This window comes from Camelus bactrianus, chromosome 3 (assembly GCF_048773025.1).
Source record: "Camelus bactrianus isolate YW-2024 breed Bactrian camel chromosome 3, ASM4877302v1, whole genome shotgun sequence".
In the NCBI taxonomy this organism is placed as follows: Eukaryota; Metazoa; Chordata; class Mammalia; order Artiodactyla; family Camelidae; genus Camelus; species Camelus bactrianus.
Genome location: NC_133541.1, coordinates 27,628,172 through 27,650,395, shown reverse-complemented (window position 1 = coordinate 27,650,395; position 22,224 = coordinate 27,628,172). Strand labels below are relative to the sequence as shown.

The 22,224-nt window shown below is 33.2% G+C and overlaps 1 protein-coding gene across 1 annotated transcript in view; it reads left to right on the top strand.

Moving 5' to 3' along the window:
- NUP155 (nucleoporin 155) overlaps positions 1-22,224 on the top strand; it is a 52,265-nt gene that overhangs the window by 15,969 nt on the left and 14,072 nt on the right. The window contains exons 12-22 of the mRNA XM_010957018.3: positions 3,333-3,433; positions 4,626-4,796; positions 6,556-6,666; positions 7,605-7,699; positions 8,457-8,545; positions 9,002-9,064; positions 9,585-9,732; positions 10,793-10,859; positions 11,889-12,004; positions 17,414-17,511; positions 19,860-19,990. Coding sequence (XP_010955320.1) covers positions 3,333-3,433; positions 4,626-4,796; positions 6,556-6,666; positions 7,605-7,699; positions 8,457-8,545; positions 9,002-9,064; positions 9,585-9,732; positions 10,793-10,859; positions 11,889-12,004; positions 17,414-17,511; positions 19,860-19,990 — 1,190 coding nt within the window. The remainder of the gene's footprint in view (positions 1-3,332; positions 3,434-4,625; positions 4,797-6,555; positions 6,667-7,604; positions 7,700-8,456; positions 8,546-9,001; positions 9,065-9,584; positions 9,733-10,792; positions 10,860-11,888; positions 12,005-17,413; positions 17,512-19,859; positions 19,991-22,224) is intronic.

Genomic DNA, 22,224 nt, shown 5'->3' with positions numbered 1-22,224 from the left:
AAATTCTGAAATACTATCAGATTTAATATTAAACTCTTAAAATTATTAAAACTAGAATGCATTTTGAGGCATTTGAAAATAAAGAAGGGGGAGGGTATAGCTTAGTGGTAGAGTAAGTGCTTAGCATGCATGAGGTCCTGGGTTCAATCCCCAGTACCTCTGTTACAATAAAAACAAATAATTAAATAAACCTAATTACCTCCCCTCCGTAAAAAAAAAAAAAAAAAGGTGATTTAGATCTATGTAGTCACTTATTCTCCCATATAGTATAATAAAAGAAAATAATGAGATTTCCAGTGCAGTTCCGAATGTTTTAGTTTTTTATCCAGAAACTCCTTTTATACATTAACTTATATATCAGAAATTTTCATGGGTATGTATATAAAAACTATAGTTTCTGAATTGTTTTCTCTTACTAGCCTTGTATATGAACTCACTGGCCAAAATCAGTGTTACATCCACTATAACAGACTCTGAACTTTTGTTCCTTCGGAATAATTAGAAAAACCTGAATGACTTTTCTCCTGCCCTGCCTGCTGTGTCAGTGTCTTTATGGATGTGAAATGTTTTGCATGCAACAATATGAAATCTTGATGACAAACTCTTGGAGTCATAATTAAGTTTAAAAAATGAAATTTTCCTTAGACATCAAAGCTATAAAAATCTGTTCCCCAATATGAGAAAGCATTGGTGAAACGTTTGTTTTGATTTCCTTGTTGTTCTAAAGCCTTTTCTCTGTTTATTCTACTGTGTCTTCTAATATTATTTTTCAACATGCAAATGATGCTTTCCTTTATAAATGGAATTGTTTTCAAATGCATTGTATCATGCACCTTCACAGCACTTTTAATAACAGCTTTAATTGAAATATAATTTACATATTATAAAATTTAGCCTTTTATACTAAAGTATACAATCCATTAGTGTTTAATGATGGTTGTACAACTCTGTGAATCAACTGTTGTCTAACTCCAGAGCATTTTCATTACCCCAGAAAGAAACCATGGACCCATTAGCGGTCATTCCCTATTTCCCCCTTCTTCCAGCCTTGAGAAATCACTGGTCTACTTTCTGTCTCTATGGAATTATCTGCTCTGGACATTTCATTTAAATGCAGTCGGACAATATAAGACTGGCTTCTTTTACTTAGCACAGTGCTTTCAAGGGTTAGCCACAGTGTAACAAGTTTATTTCTTTTTATGGCTGAATAATATTTTCATTTTGTGAATGTGCCACATTGTATTTATCATTTGGTGGGCATGTGGGTTGTTTGTATTTTTTGGCTATTATGAATAATGTTGTGAACATTCATGTACAGGTTTTTGTGTTTTCATTTCTTTTGGCTATATACCTAGGAATGGAATTGCTGGATCATATGGTAACTCTGTGCTTACCCTTTGAAGAATTGCGAGACTTTCCCAAAGTGACTCTACTATTTTACAGTTCTCACCAGTAGTATATCAAAGTTGCATTTTCATTTCATTCTTCCCAACACTTGTTTTCTGTCTTAATACTATGCCCACCCTAGTGGGTGTGAAATGGTATCTGATTGTGACTTTGATTTGCATTTGCCTGAAAGCTACTGTTGTTGAGTATCTTTTCTCATGCTTATTTGTCATTGTACATCTTCTTTGGAGAAGTAACTATTCAGATCCTTAACCCTTTTTGGAATCAAATTATTTGTCTTTTTTATTATTGATTTGTAAGGGTTGTTTGTATATTCTAGGCACAGTCTTTTATTGGGTATATGATTTGCAAATATTTTCTGCCATTCAGTAGGTTATCTTTTCACTTTCACAAAAATTAGTTTTGATGAAGTCCAATTTATCTATTTTTAGTTCTGTTGTTATAATTTGGGTTCATTTCTAAGAAGCCATTCCCTAACCCAAGGTCACAAAAATTTACTTCTATGTTTTCCCGTGTGAGTTTCGTAGTTTTCACTCTTAGATTTAGGTCTCTGATCCATTTTGAGTTCATTTTTCTACATCATGTGAAAGTATGTCTGACTTTATTTATTTACTTACTTGTGATTATCCAGTTGTCCCAGCACCATTTGTTGAAAAGACTTATTCTTTCCCTATTATCTTAGTACCTTTGTCTCAGATGAGTTGCCCATATATACATGGGTTCTGGACTCTCAGTTCTATTACACTGGTCTATATGTCTGTTTTTATGCCAGTAACCCAGAATATTTATTACTGTTGCTTTGTCATAAGTTTTGAAATTCCAGCTTCAGTCTTTTTTCTTTTTCAAGATTGCTTTGACTGTTCTGGATCTCTTTAATTTTTGTATGAATTTTAGGTCAGCTTGTCAATTTCTGCAAAAAAGGGCAGGTGGGATTTTGATAGTTGAATATGTAGATCAATTTGAGGAGTATTGCCATCTTAACAATATTAAGTCTTCAAATCCATGAAAATGGGACATCTATTATACCTCCTTTAGTTTCTTACAGTAACACATGAGAAACTGTACAAGTTTTTCACTTTTCTTAAATATATTTCTAAGTATTATTTTTGATGCTGTTGTAAATAGAATTAAGTTTTAAAGCTAGAAATCTGTTGAGGAAAAGTACTATGGTTTCAGTTATGTGTATGATGCAATCAATTTTAAGTTTTTCCAAAAGACTTCCATATGCTAAATTTTAAGAAACACTTTTTGCCGCTTTGCTTGATATAAACTATTCTCAATTTCTTACAAGCTAGTTATATAATTTAATAATTAATCATTGTCCCATCACCTATAGTCATCTGATGGACTCAAGATTCATATCACTAAAGTCAATATAAAGGGAGTAAATTAGTGGGAGGAGCTGGAATTGAGTACAGGAGAGTATATTTTAAAATCAGACTGTAATATTAGCTAGTATTGCTTAGGTAATATTTTAGAGTACATTTATCTCTGCCATTCCACTAGTAACTTTATTATTTTTATTGATGCTGTGTTTGAATTAACCAGTACATTAACTCTATTACACTGAATATTAGATATGATTGATTGTAAGTCACAATTTTTTATGTATTAAATACTTTTTAATATAATAATTAACCTGATAAACACATTGATTAGAAATATATCCTAACTTTATAAATGTTAAAATGTGAAAAAAATTGTGTTTACCTGAAAGAAATACAATATAAGTTCCAGAACACTTAATGATTCTATCCCGCTAATAATTATATGTTCTTTTAGGGGATTTATTTTTATTTATTTTACAACTTGTTTATAAAGATCAATGCCATTTACTTATGTATCCATATTAATGTCACTAATATGATTGTTAAAGATGTGTATTATGTGACATCATATAACTAGATTTTGCGTATTAAACTTAGGTATTCTACTGATGGCAGCCTCAGAAAATGAAGATAATGACATCTTATGGTGTGTCAATCATGATACATTTCCTTTCCAGAAGCCAATGATGGAAACCCAGGTAAATTATCGTAAAAGATTATAAACAAAAATGTTAATATAATTTTAAGTGAAGAATAAAAGTGTAAGAAACTTTATTTTCTGATTTATTACTGTTTGCTTCTAATAATCTTACATGGTTAGAAGTCATACTGAAAAGTATGTTCTGTTAATTCTTTGTTTTTCCTCTGTGAGTTTAGAAGTCATTATAGTATTCATTTAAAAAATCTTTAAAGAAAACATTGGAATCCTTTTAGAATGTTTTTCATACCCTAGAGAGGGGGTTTTATCCAATTTGATCAACAGCCTCTAGGGCAGGCAGCATGAGCTATACTAGGGCCTCAAGGAGGACAGATGGGAGTGGAGTAGGGGACATCAAGGGGAGTATGTAGGGATGACCTCCTCTCAGCTCCTCCTGGACTGGAGGCCTCTCCTGGCCGGATGCCACACCTAAGCCACCCCTCCCAGCTCCCAGTCCCCAGGGTACCAATGTATGTTGCTTGGGCATTAGATTGTATTAGAGAATTATTAATGTTCTTAAATGTTACAGTAGTATCAGGGTTATATGAGAACATCCTTATTTTAGGAGATGCATGCAGAAGTATTTAGTGGTGAAGTATGATATCCATAATGTTCAAATGGTTCAATAAAAGAAAAAATACATATAGAAAGAACGAAGAAAGCTAATACGGCAAAATGCTGTCAATTGTTGAATCTAGATATTGGGTATATGGACATTTACTGTACTTTCAGTATTTTTTGGATGTTTAAAATTTTTCATAATAGAATATTTTAGATTTTAGACACTTTTTTTTCTGAGAGTATATTAGCTTAGAAAATAAATATAACTTTAGAAGGGAACAAAAACTACATGTCAGCTGTTTAAGCACTGAATGTACCAATATAGATCAGTATATCCTGGGAAGATGGTAGAAGGTATACAATTGGCTGTTGAAAGAGTTGTAATTTTAGTAAACACTGTTTATAGAAAATTTTACCTTTGCCTTCTAGAATGAAAAATTATTTACTATCATAGAAGATGACTGATTAGAAGAATAGGTATTAGAAAATTAAATACAGACTTTTGACAATATTCATGCTAATGTATTACTAATCTATTAAATCCTACATTTATTTAGAGATTATATTTTTTAGAAGATTTTGCTTTGTATAACTTTAATAATATGTATAAAAATTTTATTTCTTCTGCATAGATGACTACTCGTGTCGATGGTCATTCCTGGGCTCTTTCTGCAATAGATGACTTGAAAGTAGATAAGATAATCACACCCTTAAACAAGGATCATATTCCAATAACAGACTCACCAGTTGTTGTACAGCAGCACATGTTGCCTCCAAAGAAGTTTGTTCTCCTCTCAGCGCAAGTATGTACATATTCTGTTAAGATGGAGACAAAAAGAAGAGAAGCAGTATTTAATGTTTTTGTCAAAGTATCCTGCAATAGTTGCTTAATAGAGTCATTTAGGTGCTTACTGATGTTTACTCTTAAAATATTCTTAAGGAATAGTTTGTAAATATCAAAATCGCAACAAAAAGAACTTGCTCTTTATAATGTGTTACACTTTTCTAAAGTAGCACTTCTATCACCATGTTTCAGCAGAATAAAATGAATAAGCTATATTTATATCTTACAGGATAGTCCTCTCTTGTTTCAAAAAAATACTTTTTTTAATATTTATTTTTTGAGTAGTAATGCATTGACAAAAGTCAAAAGGTAAACAGGAGTACACACAATAAAACCTCCCTTCTGGTTCGGATCCCTTCCCTACAGACACCCATGGCATCTGTGTCTTGCCAAAGGTATGTTGTGGATATACAAACAATACAAATTTATCTATAAACAGATGATAGCATATTATATGCACCCTTTTATACCTTGCTTTTAATGTTTCAAAGATACATTTTAGACATCTTTCCATGTTAATATATAAAGAACTTTCTCATTCTATTTTACATTTGAAAGGCATTCCTATATATGGATGTACCATTTTTAACTAGGCCCTTATTAACAGGTCATCTTTTTGCTGTCAAAATAATGCTACAACCTCGTTCGTGCCTATATCATTTTTTATGTGTGTGAGTAAAGCTATACAATTGTATCTGCTGGGTCAAAGAGTATGTGCATTTCTCAGTTTGACAGATGTTGTCAGTTTCCCTTTCTTTATACACACATTCACTATCGGTGAATGTTGAGTGCTTGTTTCCTTACATCCTGTACGATATGCTATCTTATTAAGAGTGAGGTTGACTATCTTTTCTAGTGTTCATTTTTCTGTAAATTATCTGTTCCTCTTCTGTACCTGCTTTTCTATTGAGTTGTCTTTTTTTTATTTATAAAATCTCTTTATATATCAAGGAAACTAACTTTGTGATTTAGTCTCAAATATCTTTCCTGGTTTGTCATTTGATTTTGTTTATTGAGATTTTTTTTCTCCATGCAGATAAGTTTATAAGTAGTTGAAATATTCAGTTAGTATTTGGGATTTCTGTTAAAGTAAAAAAAAAAACTTTCCTCCCTGTGAGGTTCATTATAAAATAAGTAAAATAATAATGATAGTTTCTTTCAGTACTCTTATAGTGTTCTTTTGTCCTTTAAGTATTTGATCTATTCAGAATTTATCCTGGTATAGATATGAGTATGATCCAGTTTTATTTTTTCCAGAGAGGACATACTTGTGCCAACATGACTAATGGATAATCTAACTTTGATCTTCTGGTTTGAGGGGCAACTTTTATCATATATTAAATTCTACTTGAGCGTATGTCAGAACTTTCTGTTCTATTCTGCTAATCTGACTCTTTATTCATGTGCTGTTACCGTGCATAAGATAAAGGTTTATAATATGTTTTGTGTCTAACAGAGCCAGCACCCTTTTGCTTTCCTTTTTATGGGGTAAGGGCACTGTTTGTTTTTTGTTTTTTTTTTTTAATTAAGTTTTCTGTTTGGATCTATAGATCTAGTATAGGTTGGAAGTTGAAATATAGATGATCTTTTTGACCAGTTTACTTTGTACTTTTGAAGTTATTTTTTGTTCCATTGATTTTATTGAGTTAGTAAGGTCAGTTGCTACTAGCCATCTTGGTAAATCTATTACTCATTTTCTTTCTTTTTTAACTCCTTAGGGGAGTCTTATGTTTCATAAACTTAGACCTGTAGATCAACTGAGGCATCTACTTGTGAGTAACGTGGGTGGAGATGGAGAAGAGATTGAAAGATTCTTTAAATTACATCAGGTAATTATTTGTACTTTTTTGTTTCACGTGGTAATGTTTTACACAGTGGGAATGATAGCCACATTTTATGTAAGTTAGAACCAAAATACTGTCATTAATACCAGTCTTCCTGTCTTTGCCTTAATCACTATGTGAGTGCTGATATTTAGGAGTGAGATTGATATGCTATAAAGTTTATGATAAATGCTCAGATTTTTTGTTCTGTTGATAAATTCTTATCATTAAAGCGTACCAGTAAGAGTGGGACGTTCAAATTATGACAAATATAATTTTACTAATAAAACATTTATAGACATAACTTTTTAATTAAAACCCTTTTTGTGACACTTAATGACATGAGGAAAAAACTTGAGGCACTAGTAATGGGATATTAGTATTTTAAAGCCATAATTAGAAATGGTGAGGTAAAACTGGGATTGCTTAGTTTAAAAACAAGAATATCAGATCAAAGTTAAATATACACACTCTGGATTCATACCAGCAGCTCTACTATCAGAGCAGATTACTTGAATTCTCTGGGCTTCCATTTCCTCATATGTAAAATAGGCACTAAATTATAGTATGCGGCATGAGGATTAATATGTGCTAAACTGTTAAAATAGTGCTTGGCATATGTCAAGTACTTAATAAATGTTAGCTATTGTTATTTCCTAAAAGGTTAAAACACCATGAGAAAAAAATTGGAAAATAAACCAGAAACTAAAATAGAATCTAGACAAAAAGAAAGCATCCTTTAATAATAATGCTTGTGGTAAACTTTAAAACCAATAGTTTTTACTTTTCCTTTTTCATACCAGCTGATTTCATTCATTCAACAAATATTTATCAAGGACCTGCTCTGTGCCAGGCACATATTTAAACACGGGATAGAGAAGTAAACAAAACTTCTTTTGAAATGTTGATGTTTAACATAAGGGAAGATGCTCTTTTTTTAATAGGAAGACCAGGCTTGTGCAACTTGCCTTATTCTTGCTTGTTCCACTGCTGCCTGTGACAGAGAAGTATCTGCTTGGGCTACTCGGGCTTTCTTCAGGTATTTGACACTATTCTATTGTTCTTGGCCACTTCTTAATGGTTGCATTGGCCAGTGTGATTGTTTAAGTGAGTGCACGACAGTTGAGTAAAGTTAGTGAAATTTATTTGCAAAAAGATGAAATCTGGAAAGATGACAATAGTACTGGGAGCAGCTGGGTTAGCATAATTTATGCATTGTTACCCTTTGTCTGAATTCTCTCCTGCAAGTTCTGTCTAGTCTTCTTTCTACCTCAGTTACTATCTCATCTATCTTTTCTACTTCCTCAAACACTATACCATTTCTGCTTTTTGTGTATCATTTACATTGAGAGATTCTAAATCATTTTAAGAAAACTTGATATCAGAGAGATTTTTATCTGGAAAATATTGAGCTAAGAATAAGAATTTAAAATGCAATTTTGTTTAAAAGAATTTTTAAGTAGTCTAACCATAATCTGGTGTGAAAATTACCCTATTCTTAATGAGTATAGTGCCCTAACTATACTTACTCATTAAGTAAGTTCTATGCACTGCAGACCCTTTTTTAGAAATTGCCAGAGTCCCTTATCGTTCTTCTTGGTAGCAGTTTCAAGTCAACATTTACTAAATAAGTATTTTACTATGTATCTACACAGTATTTCACAGTCAACTTAATGCATTAAAGTCTCCAATGTTTAAAGCATTTATTTTGAAACTAAGCAGGACTTGGAACAGCTTCAGCTCTTAAGATGGATAGTTTCATTGAATAAACTCAGCCCCTGTTGTTATAAAAATAGGTACGGTGGTGAAGCGCAGATGAGATTTCCAACCACTCTCCCCACTCCCAGTAATGTTGGTCCCATCCTGGGGTCTCCTGTCTACGCTAGTGAGTATGAAACATTGAAATGGAACTGTTTCTAATAGAGCTTGAATTTTATAAGCTCTGTAGCATATTTTAATGGATAAAATTTTTCTCTTTTTTTTTTATTTTGCTGCTACTGTATTATTAGTGAACAATTCTATAGATGTCCGGCTCTTATTTAAAGTGATGATATATTAATATTGAATCCTTAATGTATACTAGGAAACAAAATACCAATAGTATTTACAGAACTCATTTCTTTTTATTCAAAAGGAAGGAGTTGAATGATTTAATGAAAAATTCCTACCTAAATGTTTTCCAAAGTGGGGATTATTAGAAAGTTACTGAGAAATGAGACGAGTCCTTAATTCTTGAATGCCACTCTTCAGTCTTATGCATAGAAATAGTTTCTAATCTTGATCTGATTCAAAATATTGGGAGATAATTTCATAAATCTGTATATTCTTCTTTCCTTTTTAGGTTCTCCTGTTCCTAGTGGTAGTCCGTATCCAAATCCATCCTTTTTGGGAACACCATCTCAAGGTGCCTCTTTTGTTTTAGGTTGCTACTACTTTTCTTTTTGAGGAGCTAACATTGTGAATTGTTATTCTTGATGCTTAGAGTGAAAAAGATTAACTTGACCTAGTCCCCTAAAAATAATGTAATTTAATAGAAGTGGCTTCCAAGCAAGTGTTGGCATTTGATCACAAATACCTTTACTTGGGAACTCTTTAATAGTGTGCTTGGAAAGCCCCCCTTTTGGGTACCAGGATTTAATTACCAGTCTTGACCTGTATAATTAGTGCTATGTCACACCCAGTGTTAAGGTGCAATGATTGCAAGCTTTCTTACATCCTACATTGCCTACACTTGAAAGCCCATCCAGGAGTTCCCATCTGAGTCTCAGTCTCTTATCAAGGAAAACCAAATTAAATAACTATATACTCCAGTATTTTTGTGAATGTTCTTACCTATGGGTCTAGATACTGTTGACTTTGGTTATTGAGACTTCTAAATGTTAAAGGTTAAATTTTGAGATTTGTTTTCCTTATGTGTGTACAAGGTGTTCATCCTCCTACCATATCAACCCCAGTGAGTGCTGTGGGAAACTTAGCAACTCAGGCCCCAGGTATCAGTTGTATGGCTGGACCAGAGATTGTGTACTCTGGAAAACACAATGGTATCTGCATTTATTTTTCTCGAATCATGGGGTAAGTTTTTCAAAGAATAATTAACTGTTGCTCACTGTAATCTGTTTTGTGTAACTGAACATTTTTAGCTTTAAATTTCTAACATCATTCATTGTTGTTAAATTTTACTTACAATTTTTAGCTCACTTGTCCATTAATTGTTTTCTCTCATTCAGCCTTTTTATTATCTAATCATTAATATTTGTTACTGTGTTTTATATGTGTGTATACATATATACACCTTCAAAATATATTTACGTATATTAATATATAGTGTAACATGTGTCTGCAAGTCTGTTAGGCAGTTCTGGTCTTAGCTAGGCTCACAATGCAAATGAAATCAGCACTGAGGTTGAAGAGAGTTCTGTCACCCATGGCTGGACTCACACGTGTTTAGAGTTATATTTGTCTGCTGGTTTAGAATGGCCTCAGCTGGGACAGCTAGATCTCCACGTGGTCTCTCGTCCTCCAGCAGGCTAGCCAAGGATCATCCACGTCATGGTGGCAAGGTTCTGTGAGAGGAGAAACTTGCAAAGCCTCCTGATACCTAGGCTCTAGATTGGCCTACTGTCATTTCCACCTCATTTACTTGGCAAGTGGACATCTCCAAGCCAGTCCAGATTCAAAAAGTGGGAAACATTCCTCGTTATAAGAGAGGTATCAAAGTCAGTTGTAAAGGGCATAGGTGTAGGGAGGGATAAAGAATTACAGGTATTTTTGCATCTACCATCTACTTAATTATCATGTCTGGTGTATCTTTTTATTAGATTTGAGATGTATGCTTTCATTTGAATCGTTTGCTTAAAAATGTGAAACATTGCATAACCCATTTTATAAGCTTCCATATTTACAATTCATTACCCAGAGTCTCTATTTTTCTTTAGCAGTGTTTTGTTATGTGAAATAACTTAGATGTATCAGATCTGGAAATTTTCCTGCCTTTTGTTCTTTCAGATAACTTAGTAAATGAAATCATTGCTACCCTTTAAAAACTGAACAAACACATAAGAGGGAAGGTACAATATATTGTGATTGTTTTTATTGATCTAAGCACAATCATTAAAATATTTTTTTGTTCCAGAAACATCTGGGATGCTAGTTTAGTTGTGGAGAGAGTATTCAAGAGTGGCAGCAGAGAGATCACTGCAGTAAGTGTGTTGTATAATAGTATTCTGTTATCTGTACGTAACCATTTTATGTTATTAATGGGTAAGTAGATTGTTTCACGTTTCTTGATGTTATAAACAAGATGCAATGAGCATTCTTTTATATACATGTTTGTGTACTTGTCCAATGAATTGTCTACCTCCTGAGTTAAGTCTCAGCTGTGTCACTTACTAATTGATGAGTACATTTCTTGACACTTCAGAGCCTGATATCTCACAGTCAACTGAGAATATATCTCCCTCATAAGGTTGTTGTGAGGGCTGAATAGAGTCAGTCCTAATACTTAATATTGCTCAAAGTTACTATTTAATATTTTGCTCATATGCCTCAAAACTCCATGGTCTTGGCACTAATTTCCATGCATTGGCATACTTTCCAGAGTATGTTAACAAACATAGAAATTTGTATTATCATAAGTTGAGGAAGTAAGATTTTTTTTTTTTAATATGAATTATGTAGGAAATTTATTTTAAGCTTTTTTGCTTTTTAACTGATATTCCTTTAAAGTTCACATTTCTAAGAATAAGAACATATTTACTTAACATAGTATATAATTCCATTTATGTGAATTTCAAGAACAGATGAAATTAATTCTATAGTCTGTGATGTAAGGAAAGTGGTTGGTTCCCGAGGAGGTCAAATGACTAATGACTGGAAAGGGGCAATAGAGAACTTTCTTGGGTGTTGGAAATATTGTATATTGTGGTCTGGGTGGTGACTATATTAAAATATAAAAAGTTATCAAGGTATTCATTTAGGATTTGAGTATTGTAGTGTCTGTAAATTACACCTCAATAAAACCAGAGCAGGAGGAGAGGAATGTGGTTATCTAGCCCTTTATTCTGGTCACCAAGTGTTAATTGATATAAGAAATAACTTTTATTGTTTATGAAGATAGGGTACCTCAAAATTAAAACTTTATGTTCTGTTATTTTAAATGTACAGAGCATATGCTTTTTTATAGTTTTTTTTCAGAGTATTTAATTTTTAAAATACTTCCTTCCTTTCAGATTGAAAGTAGTGTTCCCTCCCAGCTGCTGGAGTCAGTGCTACAAGAACTAAAAGGTTTGCAAGAATTTCTAGACAGAAACTCCCAATTTGCAGGAGGACCTTTAGGAAATCCAAAGTAAGAATAAATAGGATGTATTTACTCTTTTTTTTTTCTGAGATCTAATTCACATATTATAAAATTTATTCTTTTAAAATGTTTCGTGGTTTTTAGTATATTTATGAAGTTATACAGTCATCACCACTAATTCCAGAACATTTGCATCACACCAGAAAGAAACCCTGTACCCATTAGCAGTCACTCCCTGTCTTAATCCAAGCTGCAGTAACAAAAATACCATAGACTAAGTGAAGTGCTTAGACAACAAACATTTATTTTTCATAGTTCTGAAGGCTGGAAGTGAGATAGGGTGCCAGCACGGTCAAGTTCTGGTGAGAACCTTCATAATTTACAGGCAGCTGATTTCTTTCTTTGTCCTTACATGGCAGAGACAAAACCAGACAGCAGGTTCTCTGGTTTCTTCTTATAAGTGTAGTAATCCCATCATGGGGCTCCATGCTCATGACCTCACCTAAACCTAGTTATCTCCCAAAGGTCCCACCTGCAAACACCATCACTTTGGGGATGAGAGCATCACCATATGAATTTGGTAATGGGGCACAAACATTCAGTCCATAGCACTTCCCAGTTGCCCTTCCCCTAGTCCCTGGCAAACACTAATCTATTCTTTCTCTCCATGGACCTGCCGTATATTGGCTCTTCTATACAAATAGAAATATGCAATAGGTGGCCTTTTGTTTCTGGCTTCTTTCTCTTAGCATAATATTGTCAAGGTTCACATAATATAGTATGTATCAGTACTTTGATTTCATTTTTTGTTTCATCATTTGATGCACAATTGGGTTGTTTCAGCTTTTTGGCTATTACGAATAATGCTAATATTAACATTCCTATAAAAGTTTTTGTGTCGACACTTATTTAGAATGAACTTTTTTTTTTATTATAAAAGTAATATGGACTTGTAGGGGAAGATATAGCTCAGTGATAGAGTATGTGCTTAGCATGCACAAGGTCCTGGGTTCAATCCCCAGCACCTCTCTTAAAAATAAATAAACCTAGTTAAAAAATTAAATCCAATTACCACTTACCCCCCCCAAAAAAGTTATATGGACTTATAGTAACTTATATTACTTTCCTGATGGATTAATTTGAAGTATGACAGTATAAACTTCTAAAGCATAAATGAATATTTGTTTTTAATACAAATTTTAAAGGTTTCACTCCATTTAAAGTTATTGCAAAATATTGACTATATTCCCCTTGTACAGTACATCCTTGTAGCCCATCTTACACCTGGTAGTTTGTCCCTCCCACTCCCTCACCCCATATTGCCCCTCCCCACCGGTAACCATTAGTTTGTTCTCTATATGTGTAAGTCTGCTTCTTTTTTGTTATATTCACTACTTTGTTGTATTTTTAGACCCCACATATAAGTGATATCATACAGTATTTGTCTTTCTTTGACTTATCTCACTTAGCATAGTGCCCTCCAAAGTCCATCCATGTTGATGCAAATGGCAAAATTTCGTTCTTTTTCATGGCTGAGTAGTACTCCATTGCATTTATATGCCATATCTTCTTTATCCTTTCAGATGTTGATGGACACTTAGGTTGCTTCCATATCTTGGTAATTGTAAATAATGCTGCTAGGAACATTGGGATGCATGTATCTTTTCAAATTAGTGTTTTGGGTTTCTTTTGGATCTATACCCAGGAGTGGAATTGCAGGGTCACATGGTAATTCTATTTAAGTTTTTTGAGAAACCTCCATACTGTTTTCTACAGTGACTGCACCAATTTACATTCCCACTAACAGTGTATAAGATTCCTTTTTCTCCACATCCTCACCAGTATTTGTTATTTGTGTTCTTTTTGAGGATAGCCATTATAACAGGTGTGAAGTGATATCTCATTGTGGTTTTGATTTACATTTCCCTGATGATTAGCAGTGTTGAGCATCTTTTCATATGCCCGTTGGCCATCTGCATTTCCTCTTGGGAAAAATGTCTGTTCCATTTTTCTCCCCATTTTTAATCTGGTTGTTCGGTGTTTTTATGTTGAGCTGTATAAGCTGTTCATATATACTAAATGTTAATCCCTTATCAGTTTTATCATTTGCAAATATTTTCTCCCATTCAGTAAAGCGTCTTTTCATTTTGTTGATGCTTTCCTTTGCTGTGCAAAAGCTTTTACATTTAATTAGGTCTCATTTGTTTGTTTTTGCTTTTATTTCCTTTAGGAGACAGATCCTAAAAAATATTGCTGCAATTTATGTCAAGAAGTGTTCTGCCTATGTTTTTCTCTAGGAGTTTTATAGTATCTGGTCTTACATTTAGGTGTTTTTAGTCCATTTTGAGTTTATTTTTGTATATGGTGTTAGAGAACATTCTGATTTTATTCTTTTACATGTAGCTATCCAGTTTCCCAGCACCACTAATTGAAGAGACTGTCTTTTGTATTGTCATTGTATATTTTTGCCTCCTTTGTGGTAGATTAATAGACCATAAGTGCGCAGGTTTATTTTAGGGCTCTCTATCCTGTAGCATTGATCTATGTGTCTGTTTCTGTGCCAGTACCATATTGTTTTGGTTACTGTAGCTTTGTAGTATAATGTGAAGTGAGGGTATGTGATTCCTCCTGTTTTGTTTAAAGATTGTTTTGGCTGTTTGGAGTCTTTCTGTGTTGCCATACACATTTAAAGTATTCTAGTTCTGTAAAAAAATGCCATTGGTATTTTGATAGGGTTTGCATTGAATCTGTAGATTTCCTTGTGTATTATCATTGAATATACATTTTCTTAAAAGTAAAAATAGTATCTAAGTAGGCATACTTTGGTGAAATATTGTTTATATTCAGTACATCCTTTAGAACATTCCAAATCAATGGAATAAACTGTATTGGCTACATGTTATTCCATTATTTTTATGCAAGCAATTAGTGATATAACTCTATTCATAATTAAGTTGTTCTGTTTCTTGATGTTATAAACATCAAGGTGGGCATCCTAATCTTATTCTTGACTTTAATAGGAAAGTGTGTAGTTTTTTCCGTAAGAGGGAGAAGTTTAATGCCTAGATATAGTTTATCATGCTAAGAAACTATCCATTTCTGTTTTATTGACTATTTCTATAAAGTGAATATTGAAGTATGTCAGAGATGATCATATTATTTTTTTCCTTACCTTTATTAACGGAATTATATTAACAGATTGCCTAATTTCAACCAACCCTTGCAACATTAGTTTCACTGAGTATGGGAATTTTTAAATAGTTTTTTGAGATACAGTGTACATACCATAAAATTCATTTATTCAGTGTTTTCTCCCAGTTTTCACTCCCTTGTTGTCATATAGCTTTGCAGAAATGGTGGTGCCTTTGGGGAAAAGCATCAAGAGTAATAACTGCTTCCCTCCAAACTTTTCAGACCATAGGGCCCCCTTCTCTCAGTTCCTCTGCTCCAGTGTTTCTCAACCTTCTCACTGCAGACATTGTAGACTGGGTAATTCTTTGTTGTGGGGGCTGTCATGTGCATTGTAGGATGTTTGGGACCATCCTTGGCTTCTGCCTACCGGTTACCAATAGTTCTCTCCAATTATGACCATCAAAATGTTACCAGACTTTACTGAATGTTCCCTGGGAGTTTTACTCATCACACTGTTTTGAGACTCAGTTCACCTTTGGACAAAGCCTAAAGATAAAGGAATAGGGGGGAAAAAACAGTATACTCACCTCCTTATGAGCTATCATAGTTTTGGCTTCCCCTGCCTGTGTACTGTTATTGACCTTGTGGTGGCCTCAGGTAAGTGATTGCTTTTTGTATTCTGTCCAGGGTTCTCAGTTGTAGCTAATGAGAGAGGCTGTAACAGACTTAACCCATCTTGGCAGGCACTGTCAGTCTAGTTTTTAATTTAGTATCATTATATGAATCTGGTTTTAAATGTATTTAATGTGCTTAAATGCAGTGCAGATTGTTTTTTCAGTGCAAAATTATCTTAACCTTTTCCCTCTCCAGACTGCTCTTGAGTCATTTTCACGCTATTTGGTACCTTCTTCGCCTTCTAGCATGACAGAACATTTTAGCCTCATTTGGTACAATTCTTGCCCTAGAGTGAATTGGCTGTTTTTCTAGGAAGCCCTGGTTTCTTTTGGTAGGAAAGGATGTTAGAGACTACAGCTGGAGGTATTAATTCCTGCTAGTCATGCTATATGTTGTTTTGTTTTTATTTTTTAATAAAACAAAATTGTGAGTTTCTACTGTTGTTTTCAGTTCAGATTTAAGATTAAAAGGATTTTACTCAGTTTTTTTGTGGTATATTTGTATTATTTTTACCCTAAAAATCTTGTTTTCTAACAACAGTGACATAATCACTTGTGAGCTTCATTCTACAGTGTACCTGTCATAGCTTTAGTAGTCATATACTTTTGAAGTTAAAATCTTAGTCTAAATTTCAGTTAATGTTAGGTACCAAACAAAATTTTCCCTGAAAGTTCATCATTCTTTTAATGAAAGTATAGTTAATTTACAATATTATATTAGTTTCAAGTGTACAGCACTGTGATTCAGTATTTTTACAAATTATACTCCATTGAACATTATTACAAGAGAAAGGCTATAATTCCCTGTGCTATATACTATATCCTTGTTTCTTATCTATTTTATACATAGTAGTTTGTATCTCTTAATCCCATACCACTAATTTTCCCCTCCCCCTTCCCTCTCCCAGTTGGTAATTACTGGTTTGTTTTCTAAGTCTGTGAGTCTGTTTCTGTTTTACATATACATTTTTTAAGTTCATCATTCTTTTCTTTGCATCCCTGAAGTTGCATTAAGATCTGAAATATCAGATTCTTCACCAAGTGAGCACCAAATGTTCTTCTTTTGCTCATTTCTCTCAGTAACCAGTATTTCCTTACAGCAGGTTCTTTGCTTTTTATTTTTCTCCAGATGTTTTCTCATCTGTGAGATGGGATTCTTAGTCTTACCTTATAGAGTTGTTTCATTACGCTAAGTCATCGGTCGGGGCAAAAAGCAAGTGTTCAATAAAAAGGACCTACTGTTAATATCTATTTACTCTCAGTGAAAATTTAAGCATCTGAGAGATTAAAATGCTCTAGGTTTAAATTGTTAATAATGGATTTGCCAGTGATTATTTCACTAATCTACAGAGGAAAAGAATATTCACAACATATTCCAGCTTATTTATGTGACTGCTCAGAATAGGCAAATTTATAGAGACAGAAAATAGATTAGCTGTTGCTTAGGGTAGGGCGGGAGGAATGGGGATTGGCTGCTAATGGAGAGTGAGTAAAGATGTTCTATAATTAAATTGTGATAGTTGCACAACCCTGTGAGTAACTTTTAAAAATTAACTTGTACATTTTAAGTGGTTGAATTGTATGGTATATGAATTGTATCTCAGTGAAGCTGTTAAAAACACCATTATACATTCTGGAATTTCTGTTTCAGTACTACTGCCAAAGTGCAGCAGAGGCTGATAGGATTCATGCGTCCTGAGAATGGAAATACGCAGCAAATGCAACAGGAGCTGCAAAGGAAGTTTCATGGTAAATTATTGCTTCTGATCTGTTAAATGTACATGACCCCAGTAAGAAATTTTATTAGGTGAATAGAATACAATGGACATCTCTCGATAAGATCTAGTTTGTGGTAACAAATGCTGTTATTAAAGTATTATTAGTGTGATTTGCAAAAGTCAAATAATATGATTATCATGTATTTCTGTAACTTTCAGTTCATAACTATTTTTTTTCCTTTACTCCACTGGAAAACATGATACACGTTCTTTTTTAATTAACTTTTTATCATGCTAAATTGTATATAATGTAGAATTTACCGTTTTAACCATTTTTATCTGTACAGTTCAGTGGCATTCCGTAAGTTCACATGTTACGCTGCAGTATCATGATTGCAAACATCACCACTATCTGTCTCCAGAACTTTTTCACCTTCCTAGGCTGAAACTCTGTACCTCTGAAACATAATAACTCGTCTTTTTCCCTGCCCCTGGCAACCACCTTTTTTTTTTTTTTTCTGTGGGATAGAGGTAATTAGGTTTATTTATTTATAGAGAGAGTACTAGGGGTTGAACCCAGGACCTCATGCATGCTAAGAATGTGCTCTACCACTTGAGCTGTACCCTCCCCCTACAACCACCATTTTTTTTTTTTCTGTCTTGGAATTTTACTAACCTATGTACCTCATATAAGTGGAACTATACAGTGTTTGTCATTTTGTGACTGGCTTATTGCACTTAGCATGTCTTCAGAATTCATCTGTGTTGTGGCATGTGTCAGAATTTCCTTCATTTTTAAGACCAAGAAATATATAGAAATATTCCGTTGTGTATACATGCCACATTCTGTTTATCCTTTCATCTGTTGGTGCACTCACACTGCTTTCACCTTTGGGGTGTTGTGAATAATCCTGCTATGAACATGGTGTACAAATAGGAATTTGAGTCCCTGCTTTTAGTTCTTTTATTATATATCCCAAAGTATAATTGCAAGATTATGTGTAATTCTGTTTTTAATTTTTTGAGGAACCACAACTCTTTTCCATAGCAACTATACCATTTTGTACAGTAGTACCAGTAGTACACAAAGTATTCCAATTTCTTCACATTGTCAACAGCAATTTTTCTTTTTCTTTCTTCTTAAAATATCCATCCTAATGTATGTGAAATGTGAATCAACTTTTAAGTTGTGTTCTTTTATCTGTTATAAAAAGTAACAACTAAGGAAAAAGCAAGGGAACTGAAAAGTCCTTATAATCATCAATTATTCCAGATATGAATTGAAATAGTAACAAAATATTGTTTAAATTTGTCTGCCTTTTTTTTTTTTTAAAGTTCTTTTGTGTGAGCCAGTTATTCTGGCTGATAGAACTTTGCTAATAAAGACTCAGCCATTTACTTTCGTCCCAAGATACTTTTCCTTCTCTTCCTGCTGGGCTCAGTTTTTTGTCCACTATTCTGTAAATTATTTTTTCAGTACTTCTTTTCTGGTAAGTTTGACAAAATACAAACATTGATAAGGATTCATACAAAAGGGAGCATTCAGATTGCTGGCAGTATACACTTTGGAGAACAATTTGATCATATCTGTTAAAGCTGAAAATGCATATATATTCAAAGCCAGCAGTTTGACTTCTAGGTATATATTCAAAAGCAGTCTTTATCAGACTTTTTTCGCACAGTAAGAAATAATTTTTACATTATGACCCAGATGTTTAAAAGCATGCACACACAACTGAAACAAAATATTTAAGAAATAACTGTATGTATTTTATCTTTAATTTTTTTGTCTCTTTTATTCTATTTCCTTTTTGAGGGGAAAAAAAAGCTGTCATGACTGACAGTTGATTTTGTGGTTTGCAAATGCATCTTAATTTGAAAAACCATCCTAGCAAAACCTGACTGTGTTTTCCAGGAGACCCTTTTTTAAGAATATTTATTGCATTATTGTTTTAGTAGCAAAACATTGGTAACAACGGAAAGGTCCTTTGAGTGGAAGATGGACCTAATTGTGGTATACTTACATGATGGAACACTCAGCAATTAAGATAAATGTACTAGATTTATATTTATGAATATGGATAGCCTGTGAAAATATAACTGGGCAGTGAAAGCAGTGGTATAAATTATCTAAAAACAGCAATATTTTTATTGTTTATGTATGCATACACACAGAAGCACTTATATATAGTGAGAGGATAAAACCATGAACTCAACAACTCATGATCATGGTTGCCTATGATGGGAGGAAGGAGAACAATGAGGATTTCAGCCTTAACTATAGTTGTCTTTAATATTTGAGGTAACGTGTTGTTTTACTTGAAATAAAGCAACAACCTGTCGTTTTACAAAACTTCATCAGTTGTGTTTTGTAATTAGAGGCTCAGCTGAGTGAAAAGGTTTCACTTCAGGCAATCCAGCAATTGGTTCGAAAATCATACCAGGCTCTGGCTCTATGGAAACTTCTTTGTGAACACCAATTCACTGTCATTGTAGGAGAACTTCAGAAGGTAGGATATTTTTTCTACCTTAAAATCATACTATTAATACTATGCTTAGGTTGTTTTCTTTTGAATGAGTTTTAATCTAGCCCTTAGGTTCAGGAAGGGATTATTTTGGAAAGCATTTAAGTGTGATCAAGTTAATATGTTACGAGAAAATTGCACTAAAGCATGATGGTTTGGGGGATTCATTATCAGAACCACAAGTTTTTACAGTATATAAGAACTTTGTAATGGTATGTGAATGAAATCTTACTGCACCAAAAATATTTTTTGAAACAGTGGATTGTAACCTTTATTTGGGCTACAGATCCCTTTGGGACTCTGATCAAAACTCCCCACCCTCAAAGAATGCATGCAGACACATACACAAAATTTTTGCATGTAATTTCAAGGAGTTCAGTGGCCTAAATTGAACATTCCTACTTTAAAGAAAGACGTTTGCAACTGTGGGAAATGAATGGTTCATGTTTCACTTGCTGTCCTCATTTGAATCCTTTTTAAGGATAAAGGTAATTCACATTTATCTAAATGTTAGGTCATTTGAGGGGAAATGTATTCCTACCTATTAATTGTGAACATTTCTAAACATAACAAAAATAGAGCAACTACTACAACTAATCCCCTTATACACAATTTATTTATATTTAGCATTTTCACAATTTTACCAACTTTGCTTCATCTATCCTCTTATTTTTCTTTACTGAATTATTTTGAAGTAGATCCCAGACACCATGTCCTTTCATTCTTATATACTTTAATATATATTCCTTAAAAATGATGGCTGTTTTCTTGACTAACAATGTCATTCTCACACTTAGCAGTATTACCACTAATTCTTTGGTAGCATCTAAAATAATGAAATTTCTGTCTTAAAAATATCTTTTTACAGATTGGTTCATTCTAATCAGAATCTAAAAAGTTGGTTCACTCATTGACTTTGGTTATTATTTCTCTTAAATCTCTCAGTCTAAAGCAATTATCCCTTTTTCGTTGTTGTTGTTCTATTGCCTTGTAGACATCAGGGCATCAGTCTTGTAGATTGTCCAATATTCTGAGGTTGTCTTTACCTTCCTTGTAGTGAACTCGTTCCTCTATTTCTCCATTTTCTATGAAATGAAAGTCAAGTCTACAAAGGCTTGCTTAACTTCAGGTCCATTTATTTGAGGAAGAATAGAATACTTCATAGGTAGTGGTTTGTGTGTCAGACTGTATTTATTAGGAGACACAAAAGGTTTGATTGTCCCACTTTTAGTGATACTAAGATACTGGATTCAAGTATTCAGTCCAGTCCTCCCATTACAAAATTCTCCATCAGGCTTAAATCAAGCTTACATGACATCCATTGATAATCATTACCTGAAGCAGTTATTTCACTTAGGATTATAAGATGATCATTTTGTTAATCTGTGATTTCTTCCATACTTATTAACTACAATTCTATTAAAAAATAACTTTCCTTTATCCTCTAGTGCTATTTGGTTATACCCTGAAATGTTTAATTCTTGACTTTTAAGTACCAATTTTCAAAATTGAAATGCAGTATCTATCTGTTCTTTCCAGTAGTGTCCATTGAGTTGTTTTGTTTCTTTTAAGCACGTACTTTTCTTCTAAAAAATCAAATGAATATGTTTAATTATGAAAGCTGTTTTCTTTTCCATGCCACGTAGAATAATGATTTTTAGTTTTATTGGGTTGTAAGCATAATGTAGGTCAATTTTTAGCCTAAGTATCTTTTTTGTGATCCATCTTCACAAATGCTCAAATCCATCTTCCTTCTCTATATGCTTAAAGGATACAGATATTAGTCCAAAAAATTTGAACACAGATTGTGTATTTTCCAAAATTTAGAAAAAAGAAATAGCAGTCAAATCATTAAACAATGTTACCGTAGTATAAATCACCTCAGTACTTTCGAACTCCATTTTAGCAAGCCAATTTATGAGATCAAATTCCAGTGTTACAAGGCCTTGAGTAATAGAATTCTAACATTATTTTGGGAAAGTAATTGTAAGCCCAAGATTTTTTTTAATGTAGCTAATTGATTATTCTTTCCTGGTTGTAACTAGAATCAGGAGACCTGGCTCAAATTTTGGCTCTATATGGGCTTTGCTTTCTTGGTTTGCAAAGTAAGAGTTGGAACATACCATAGGTTCTTTTTCCAACTCTGATTCTATGAAAGTTTCCAAAAGTTTATTATTTTTTATAGTTTACTGTATTTTATCTTTTGAATTATAAAGTCT